Raw genomic sequence first — 11,406 nt, forward strand, 5'->3', positions numbered from 1 at the left:
CTTCTCTTTGATGACGTTTCATCAACAAACGCTGTTGCAACGCTTTATATTTAGCGCCATTTCGCCCGTTAATGTATCTTTCTTCTTCATCGAACGCGATAGTCACAAAAGTAATTCGACTTTGTCTAATTCCGGGGTTAACGGATTATAAGAAACATTCTTCGCAAATGAGCGTTAGTATACGAACACCATCTAAATTTGAAAGTTGAAAAAAAAAAAAAAAAAAAAAAAAAAAAAAAAAAAGAAGCTTAATATAATTTCTAAAGTATTTGCATTTATATACATTTATTAAAAAGCCAATTCAATTTAATTACGATTAACGGCGAAAAAAACAAACAAAAAAATATTAAAAGACAAACAACAAAATAAAATAAAATTATTTGGACTACTGTTCTCATCTTATATGCTATTCTCACAATGTGTCGGCCGATGTAACCTCCAACCTTCTTCAAGTGCGTCTTACCGGAAAACTTTCTGTCGAATTTGAGAATCTGCACGAAATTTTGCGCAGAACTCCTTATTTTATCTGCGATTGTAGCTTGCTCTCGTTCCGTCAATCATAGCCAGGTAGAAGCCTTCAGTAATTCGAAATTGTATTCTTAGTATCGCCCAACAGTGAGGATTGAACCTGTAACTTTCAGATGAGTGTCATTTAGAACTGATTATAAATTCAGCACGTTAATCCTTACGTCACAAGCCATTTCAAAGTAAATGAAAGTTTTCCAAGTACAAATAAACATTTTTATGCAAATAGAATTCTTTTTTTTCTTTTTTTAAACCTTATTTGATGAGTTAAAAAAAAAAACAACAACTTATTTTTTACTCCAGGTTATTTTTCTATAAAAACAAACAAATATATTAAGGAAAAACTTTTTACTTTTTACGTGAAATTTTATTCTACTTCCCCCCCCCCCAAAAGACAAAACAAAACAAAAACAAAACAAAAACTCAATCTTTCAGCTTTTTTACGCAAATAAATTCTTTTGGACGTTAACAAAGTGTAGTACCTGTTCTCGACCAACGAAGAAGTCCTTCTAGACTGAGGCAATCCAGAGTGCTTCTTTTAAACTGATCTTGTGACTAACTGTGTTCCAGTGTGAAGGCAAGTAAATAAAAGCATGTACTTTTCTGTAAATAAATAAATAAATATATATATATATATATATATATATATATATATATATATATATATATATATATATATATATATTAGACCAGCAAGGTCCGTGTACCGGCATTGCCCGGTAGAAAGATGATATAAAGCCAGAACAGATTCGTTAATAGACCCCCCTCTTCAAATATCAATTTCAATATATTTTAAATGAATAATTTATTTTTACACTCGATATAGATCTAACGCAATTCTTAATTTTTCGGAAGTATAATACTTAAATAATAAGCAAATTAAAACATCTAACATTTGTCAAAGTAAAAAAAAAAACAGCAAAAAAAAATGCAGTTTTTCGAAAGCATAAAATGCGTTTAACTTAGTAAAAAAAACAAACAACAACAAAAACAAACGAACACATTTACTGTTTTACACATAGAAAAATTCATACGCTAAACTCTTAAACACCAGGAAAAACAGCCCTTAATAAAATCTATTACTTAAAAATTTATTTACATTTTTGTAAAAGAAAAAAAAAAACAACATATTTTCAGCGTACAAAAATATAACTTATTTTTGAAGTTATAAAATGTTTTTTTTTTTTTTTAAATTATTTACTTAAAACATAGGAATCTCTGAATTTCTAATTAAACATAACTTTTATATATTTTAAAAGCAAGTTAAACATTTGATCGCTATCATAAATGAAAAATATATCACCCTGGAATCTTTAAAATTTTTTGTCTCCCTAACCGGGAAAAATTAGTACTGGCACTTAACTCCGCTTTTATAACGTTGAGCAAAACGGTTAAGGCTGTCAACAGTTTAAGATCCCAACCCTCCAGTAACTCTAATATCGATGCCTAAGGCACAGTGTTCGCTCACAGCCTACAGTATTCCAAAATCGACACTCATATGAATACTGACCGAGCTCAAAGTTACTTAACTTTGATGTGATCGGAGATGAGAACACGTGCGGAGACGTGATTTAACGGTAAACGCTTTTAACAGTAACAAGGAACACACACACACACACACACACACGCACACGCACACGCACACACACACACACACACACACACACACACACACACACACACACACACACACACACACACACACACACATCTCTCTCTCTCTCTCGATATATATATATATATATATATATATATATATATATATATATATATATATATATATATATATATATATATATATACAACACCGGTTTATTACTTTCCCTCCAATGCCGTCAAACTCCCACTCATTCGAAATCGATCGTTACGATGTTAAAATTTGAAAACTTGTTTTCCTGATTAAATATATCATCTATTGAATTAATGCTGAAGATTTTGTTAAAATTGAATAATTCAAGTATAAAGAAACGAAAATATTATTGTGAAAACCCCAAGTTTGTTTGTGTGATTAAAAAGATACACTTTTCAACGTAAAACCTTTTTTTTATTTATATGCGTATGATGTTTTAACTATTTCTTTAAAAAGAAGAAAACGAAAGAAGTAAAATTCTTTTCAGGTTAAAAAAAAAACAAAACAAACAAAAAAACAAAACAAAATGATGAAGGAATAAAACATTAAACTTTTTTAATCAAAAAAATGTAACCCATCTTTTCTATAAGCAACAACGTGCTTGAATTCTATGCAAATCATCTATGTAAAAAGAAAAGAATCCCTAAATTCTCTCTCTTTTTTTTTTTTTGATGAAAAACTGCTATTTTTATTAAAAGTGACGAAGTATCGCATCTGCGCTAAACCTTAATCGTTCTGTATAAACAAAACCTCCACTTTTTTTTATACGCTCGTCTGTTCGCACGCGCACACAGACACGCATGCGCGCACACGCACACACGCACGCGCACACGGCAGCGCGCATGGGTGTACAGGCATCTATATTTGATTTGTTTTGACGACGTTCTCATGAAGTTCACGTAGAACCAAACGTGTGCGAAAGACAGATTTACGCTGTAGTTCTTATATTTGAATTATTTGGAGGGGGGATAATCTTTTACTATCTATCTATCTATCTATCTATCTATCTATCTATCTATCTATCCGCTCCTACCGCTTTCTTTTTAAAAAGAAGTATTGAAGGATTCTTTAAATGTAGACCTATCAAGAATGCTTTCTCTTATCTATAATTCTCGATAATTCTCTTCATATCTCTCTCTCTCTCTCTCTCTCTCTCTCTCTCTCTCTCTATATATATATATATATATATATATATATATATATATATATATATATATCGCCCAATTACTATCTATCTATCTATCTATCTATCTATCTATCTATCTATCTATCTATCTATCTATCTATCTATCTACACCCTTTTCTGTAATACAAAATAAGAAAAAAAGCATGTGAATCCGAAGAAGTTAACTTACTGCTTTATTAATTTGAACTTAAATTACACACACACACACACACACACACACACACACACACACACACACACACACACACACACACACACACACACACACACACACACACACACACACACACACACACATGCGCGTGTGTGCATACAACATTACGATTTCTTACGGGATGAAACGCGGAAGCCTCTGTGAAGCTTAACTGTCATATATATATATATATATATATATATATATATATATATATATATATATATCGGGATATAACAAAGGCAATATCGATTATATTCCCTAACAAGTCGGATTTGTTACCTACTTTGAAACCTACGGTATCTATGGATGATCAGTATATCGCTGTATAATAACATCTATAACATAAAGCCTTGTACGCGCGTGCACGCGCACGCACGTGCTCGCGCGATCGAGCGAACGCGTGCGCAAATGTCAAAATTCCAAACACGAATTACAAACATTTGTTATCTTTTTTTAACCATAACAATAGCAACGCAGCGAATATTGTGAGATTAATCGGAAAGCGGAAAAACAGGATTACAGAAACTGAATCATTCTGTATCATTTCATAAAATATGGTTAAATAATAATAATAATAATAATAATAATAATAATAATAATAATAATAATAATAATAACTACGACTGGCTAAATATATGTACGCGCATACGCATATAAATGCACGCGGAACACTTATTTCAAAGCGGTTTGGATGCAGAAGAAAAACATGTTTGAATTATCTCGTTATACCTATACGGTGACTAATTAACAATGGAATTCTTATAAAAAAAAAAAGTCTACGAAGATCCAGTTATGAGGACAGAATGGTGATTCCTCAGTCTGAACCCACGGTCAATCTATTTTCAAAGTAACCCTCCACACAAAATAAAAAAAAGAACAAACTTTTGGACGATATAAGTAAATACTCCGATTCATATGACTTTTCTGCATTTTTTACCTGCGCCCAAACTCGAGATGTATCTCCGAGTCTACGTGAACCGTTGTTTTCGAATGGTGTCGCCCATTACGTGGCTGTGGGCGATGCTTTCTATCATGGTGGCCGTCACCTGCACATTCAGCTTTTTCCAACCGTTCTGGTTCTTGCATCCGGATTTTACCCACTCGTTCGGCATGATGAACTTCTGCCACCGGGACACCTATTACCCGGGACCTCCCCGGCCGACTTGTCGGAACTACGGTGGATATTTCCAGTTCGGGAATATCCCCTCGGCCGCTTGGCAAGTGGCGGCCATGCTCTTCGGCTGCGGGTGTCTATTTTCGAACATCGGGGCCCTCATGGCGGTGTTAGCTCTTTTAACACCGACCTCCACGGAACACAAGATCGCGACAGCATGTGGATACTTACAATCTATATCAGGTAAGAAAAAAGTTTTTTTTTTTTTCGTGTATGTATTTACCCGCATAGAGGGAGAGGGATTCCAGGTCTGGTAACGAGGGTGATCTAGAGGGGATGCTTTTAACAGTAGATGCCTCTTTATGTATATAGTTTTGTCTCTTTCGGGGGTTTACCCTCGGCACCAAAGTCAACAGAGTCTAGGCCATGCTTAAAATAGCTTTTCCCTGTTCTGGTCCTCCTGTGCAGTTCTAGAAGGTTCACTTTCCCAGGTTTCGTCATATCCCATAAAGAGGAGGTTATCTTATTGCTAATCGCCTGAGGCGGTCATACCCAGAAATGCCAACAGGTCTGTGCAGGTATTTTTTAGAAGACCATCGTGCTTTTCCTCTAGGGCACTGACTCTTGAATTTTAATTTCTGACGTTTGTGTCACATCTTCTAGTCGTGTGTGTGATGAGGGAGTCAATAAATATCGCACGTAGGAACCCAGGAATGGTGACAAGGGTGATCCAGAAGGAATACTTTCAACAGCGGATGTTTTTTTTTTTATGTATCTTGTATGCTGTGAGGATTAATCAGGATTAGGAATCGAAAACTCGAAACTATTGAGATTATCAGAAATATATGAGTCTTATTTTCGATTTAAAAAAAATAAATAAAAACGATTCACTTGTTTCTGAATTTTTGAGATGAGGATTCGTTATTCATATCATTTGGATTCATCGGACTACTGTTCTCATCTTGGGTGTGATTTTCACAACTTTTCGATCGACTTTCTTCAGGTGTATCTTGTCGAATTCGAGAATGTTTCTGTCGAACTAAGGAATTTGGACGGAATTTCTTTAAAAATAAAATCAATTGTAAAAAGTGATATTCTTCTAAAGGTTCAATCCTCAGTGCGCGCGACCGAAAAATACAATTGCAAATTACTTAGGACTTCTATCCAGTCATGGCTGACGGAACAAGAGCACGCTACTCCCGTGAAGTAAATAAAATCGAAATTCCGTCCAAATTCCCGAGTTCGATAGAAACATTCCTGAGGTCGACAAGATAAACCTGAAGAGGTCGGAGGTTACATCGACCGAAACGTTGTAAAAATTACACTCAAAATGAGGACAATAGTCAGAGGAATCCAAATAATACGATTCACTTGTTTATTTAAAACTTAATTTTCAATCACTGATGATAAACCAGTAAAACTATAGAATTTTAGATTATAACAAGCAGGGTGACCTGACGTTGTCCGCTATTGAGGATCAACGAATATTCACCCTTCCCATAGTTTATTGTTATCGAAATCGATGAAGTCGCCTATTTTACAATCAAATCAATTTAATTCCATCCATTCAGGACCCATTGCAGTGCACCGGGAGGAAAGTGACTTACTTCACAATACCTTATAGTTTACATTGCACTGTAGAGAACCTACTATTAACTTTTTAAATTATTTTACATAATGGCTTTAAATAAAGTTTAAAATGCAAAAGTCAAGCATCATGGTTCAGTTGTGCTCTAAACAGAAACATTCTTTTCTAACGCGCCCTTGTAATATCAAAAAACCTATTGTTGATTTGATATTGTGGGCCTTACTACTTGTGCGGCAATAAAACTTCTCAAATGCGTTGGTGATGTTAAATTGTAGAAGGCGTTAACTTTAGTCAAAATCGCCTGTTCCTTTTTCATTGGATCTTTTCGTTTATCGATTTTCGATACTTATTGAAGACATTCCGATACAAAACCTATCTAAGAACATTACCAGACACATAAAGTACATTTGTGTGAAATTTAAAAAAAAATAGGCCCAGCCATTTAGAAGTCCATAGAGAACGAACTCACACACAGACAAAGTTCATTTTAAATGGCGTCTTTTACCTACATTCATAATCTATTTAGATAATGAATATAGGTAAGACGCCATTTAAAAATAAGCATAGAAATGATGGTACAGTGAACAAATGGGGGGAAAATGGCACAAGTTAAAATATAGATGATAATGAGGTGATCAAGCTTTTAGGTATTATATATAGAGGGAAAGCATCAATGATGAAATTAAAAAGAAAATTTATATTTACATTTAAAAGTAGATAGGAACTCCTCGCCCCCACCCCCGATCCTACTTTTCAGGTAATTAGGCAATTTTAGATTCGGAATTGGAATCGTAATTGTTTCGCAATCGAGAATTTAGAACAGAATTGGTAACTGTATTGGAATATGGAAAAATAAAGGAATCGTCCTATCACCAGTGTATTGTTTTGCCCCCTTTAGGGGGTTTACCCTTGGCACCAGTATCAACAATGTATGGCCCATTCTTAAAATGGCTTTTTACCTGTTAACTGTGGTATGTTGCGGATCCTGTGCCGTTCTAAAAGGTCCACCTTCCCAAGCTTTACCTTCTACCTTTGAGAAGGGATTATTTTTTTTTATTGCCTTACGCGCTCCTAGCGAGGAATGCTGACGGGGTTGCCTAGGTATTTTTTGGAGGCCAGAATGCTCTTCCTCTATGGAGTTGCAACCTGACTCTTGCGTCACATCATCCAGTAGGAGGGAGACAAATATCGTACCTGGGAACGGTACTTAACCAGCGTTTTATATCGTTAAGATGGATATCTCTTGAATCAGCCACCCGACAGGACGCTAGTCTGTTATTGATTATATCTTCCCTGGTATCCATGCACATCTGGGTGGTGTGTTTGCGTTCAGTACCTATTATAAGAATTCAAAATGGTCACCATATATGTATAAATAATTGGTAGAAGTAACAAGAACGATTGTGGCAACGTTACTTAGTTTTGTTTTGTTTTATTTTACTTTAGTCGAAGTTCTCAGAAATCAAGGGGCCCACTACATGGTGCTAACATTTGAACTCTATATGAAATACATAGATATTCGAATGTGCCATTAAAGTTCTTTAGCTCTAAAACACTGAGCCCATAAAGAATTTAAGAACAAAAATTTCCTCCTCCAAATTAACCATTTTCATATGTTGTAGTATATTTTTCATATTGGTCTCTTGATCTTACTGGGTTCCAGGAGAAGAATTTATCTAGTCTGGTAGAGTGTCCAGCTCCGCGAGGTAACATCACTTGGAGAAGGTGTACCGTTCCTCGCAAAAGCTAATGTGGGTTAGCCAAAGAAAGGAGATCTTGTTTGGGCTGCGAATATTATGTGATTTTGAATATTTGGTCAGAGTTTACAAAGGGAGGTAAAGTATCCTTATGCCAGAATATATATGTCTACTTTTCAGCGACTTTTTTTTTATATATCGTTAACCTTCCATCACTCGGTACAATGTTTTGTATATTTCACTTTTAAGCTTTTAAATTTCCATTTTTCGCTCCTACTTAAATTCACCTCCTCAACACCTGAAGATGATTCGCAGTCGAACCGAAAGCGTTCGTGATAACTATAAAACTTTCATCAATATTTTCGATTTTGATATAAAGAAGATTATACACAAAAAAAAAAAAAAGAAAGTATCATAAAGCAAAGTAACTTCGTTGTATTTAATGTATATATATATATATATATATATATATATATATATGTGTGTGTGTGTGTATGCATGTATGTGTGTGTGTGGGTGGGTGTGGGTGGGTGTGGGTGGGTGTGTTGTTTGTTAATTTTTGTTAGCGATACTTATTGAATGAATTCAATTATTTATATGGAAACGCGTTTTCACCTAAATGCGAGTTGGGAAGAATTTTCCCTTTGACCAGTTTGGTACTCCTAAATGAGGAGCGGCATATGTATTATTTCTAAAATATAATTATCCACTGAGATATGTTTCGTCGTCTACGAATCATCAGAGTGGCTGAATATATATATATATATATATATATATATTCATGCACACACACATATATACATGTATATGCATATGTATATACATGTATAAGCATATGTATATACATGTATATATATATATATATATATATGTATATATTCATGCATGCACACACACACACACATATATATATATAAATATATATATATATATATATATATATATATATATATATATATTGTAACTTACAATGATTTACACTTTTTGTTGCTATCAATTACTTTTTTGAAGTCTTGGTTTTGTTAATATATATATATATATATATATATATATATATATATATATATATATATATATATTCAGTAGGGATATCCGATGTTACCCGGGATTGAATGATGATCAATGAATATTTCACACTCCCATATCTTTATTGACATTGAACTTAATGAAACCACCCATTTTAAAATCAAATCGATTTGTTACCTACTCCAATTGGGGACCCATTGCGGTGTACCGGGAGGAAGCTTCAATTGCCTCCCTGTAATGTTTTAGTCCACAATAAGCCATAATCTGCACATGCATGGGGTATTGTTGCTCCATCTGGGTTGCTGTATCTACTGCTAGTATCTCCCTATTTGATAGGGCCCAAAAAAGAGTCTTGAATCTAACAAGTCCCACTTTGTCAACTAAGCTCCAACCCATCGCCACAATGCTGCATCTCTGTACCTGTTTTATAAATATTTTGACGGAACGCGCTTTGATGAACTCGTTTCACGTGTGCCCACTCGACGTATATATCCCTAACAAAATCTCACCTCTTCACTGTTGAGGTACCTAAGTGCCAGAAAGCTTTCTACTTTAATAATTCCTTCCTTGAACAGATAGACTTTGGAATTCCCTTCCTGCTACCTGCTTCTCTGACTGTACTGATATGCATAAGTTTAAATGTAACTTAAACCAATATCTTCGTAATCTTTCCTAGGCATAGTAGCCTTTACGTCTAACATGACGATATGCCTTGTTAGGGGAACGCGAGTTAGGAGTCTACATTGCACTGTAGAGAACCTACTGTTGATTTTATAATTGTTTTATGTATACTGCCTTGAATTAAAGTTTAAAATACAAAAGTAAAATATCATGATTCAATTATGCTCTAAACAGACACATTCATTTCGAACGCGTCCTTGTCATATCCAAGAACCCACTGTTGAGTTTATATGCCTAGCCTTACTGCTTGTGGGGTGATAATGGCTTGACGTTAAGTTTAAAATGAAAACAAAAAAAAACAAAAACAAAAAAAAAGTAAAAATTGATGGTGCAATTGTGCTTTCAACAGAAACATTAATTTCGAACGCGCCCCTGTCTATCAAAGAACATGCTGTTGATTTTATATGTCAGGCCTTTTGGCTTGTGGTACAATAAATTTTTTTTTTAAATGCACCTGTGATGTTATAAGTTGTGTAAAGTGTGAACTTTTTTCAAAACCATCTGTTCCTTCTTTCATCGGATTATTTCGATTATCGATTACCGATATTTATTGAAGACATTCTGATACAAAACCTAAGAACACTGCCAAAGACAAAAGTACTTTCGTGTGAACTTTCATAAAAATCGACCCAACCGTTTTCGAATTCGTAGGGAACTCTCTCTCTCTCTCACACACACACTCACGCAAAGATCCTTTTACATAATAGTATATATATATATATATATATATATATATATATATATATATTTATATATGTTTATATATATATATGATGAAAAATTAGAATCGAAACAGAGTCAAATCACACACACACACATACACACAAACACACTCACACACATACATATATATATATATATGTATATATATATATATATATATATATATATATATGTGTGTGTGTGTGTGTTATTTATTTGTTTTTGTTTTACGATAGATTTGAATGAAATTTATTTTATTTATACGAAAGTACATTTTTACCTAAATGCGAGTTAGGAACAATTTTACCTTTTACCAACATGGTACCCCCAAATGGGGAGCGACATATGTATTCTTTTTAAAATATAATTTTTAAAACATAATCATCCACACACACACACACACACACACACACACACACACACACACACACACACACACACACACACACACACACGTGCGCGCGCGTGTCTGCGCCATTTATTTGTTTATTTTGCGTGCGCTATACATAAATTCTAATTGACAATAAGTCCCCCTTCTCAATCTGATGCCCTCAGAGAGCGACACACACACGTAAAGGCTGTCTTTTTTTTGAGGCGGCGAACTTTAAATAAAAATAAATGACAAGAAAATATATGTATTAAACAAATATATAGTTTATTTCAAAGATTAATTTTTGACATTTATAATGTAAATACAATTTCAGCAATATGAGCCCACGCCTCGCGTAAATATAGCGTAATCTACAGGTCCAATTTTCCCAAACTCTATGCTGCATTGTGGTAATAACGCATCGAATGTTGTCATCTTTGAAGTGGTTTGTTGTGTCTGGTTTATTAGCGTATACATGGGAGTTTACATATCAACAAAATAAAGTAATCAAAAGCGCATAAACGCAGTACCAGTTGACCCATTTTATCTCGTAAAATTATTGGTTCAACAAATGTTTCTCTCAGTAAATTGATGGTATCATTTACAATTTGCAAACGCTATCGGATATCATTGAGTTCATGATGAATTGCAAAACCAAACTGAACTCAAAATAATAAACACTTGTCAAATC

General features: G+C 34.1%; 1 protein-coding gene across 1 annotated transcript in view; it reads left to right on the forward strand.

Moving 5' to 3' along the window:
- Positions 1-3,371: 3,371 nt before the first annotated feature.
- Positions 3,372-11,406, forward strand: part of LOC145252635 (LHFPL tetraspan subfamily member 7 protein-like) — a 286,579-nt gene continuing 278,544 nt past the window's right edge. The window contains exon 1 of the mRNA XM_080112367.1: positions 3,372-4,894. Within this exon, the coding sequence (XP_079968493.1) occupies positions 4,453-4,894 (442 nt within the window). The 5' untranslated portion in view covers positions 3,372-4,452. The remainder of the gene's footprint in view (positions 4,895-11,406) is intronic.

The sequence above is a fragment of the Euprymna scolopes genome, chromosome 29, assembly GCF_053919585.1.
Source record: "Euprymna scolopes isolate OS-2025 chromosome 29, ASM5391958v1, whole genome shotgun sequence".
Taxonomy (NCBI): Eukaryota; Metazoa; Mollusca; class Cephalopoda; order Sepiida; family Sepiolidae; genus Euprymna; species Euprymna scolopes.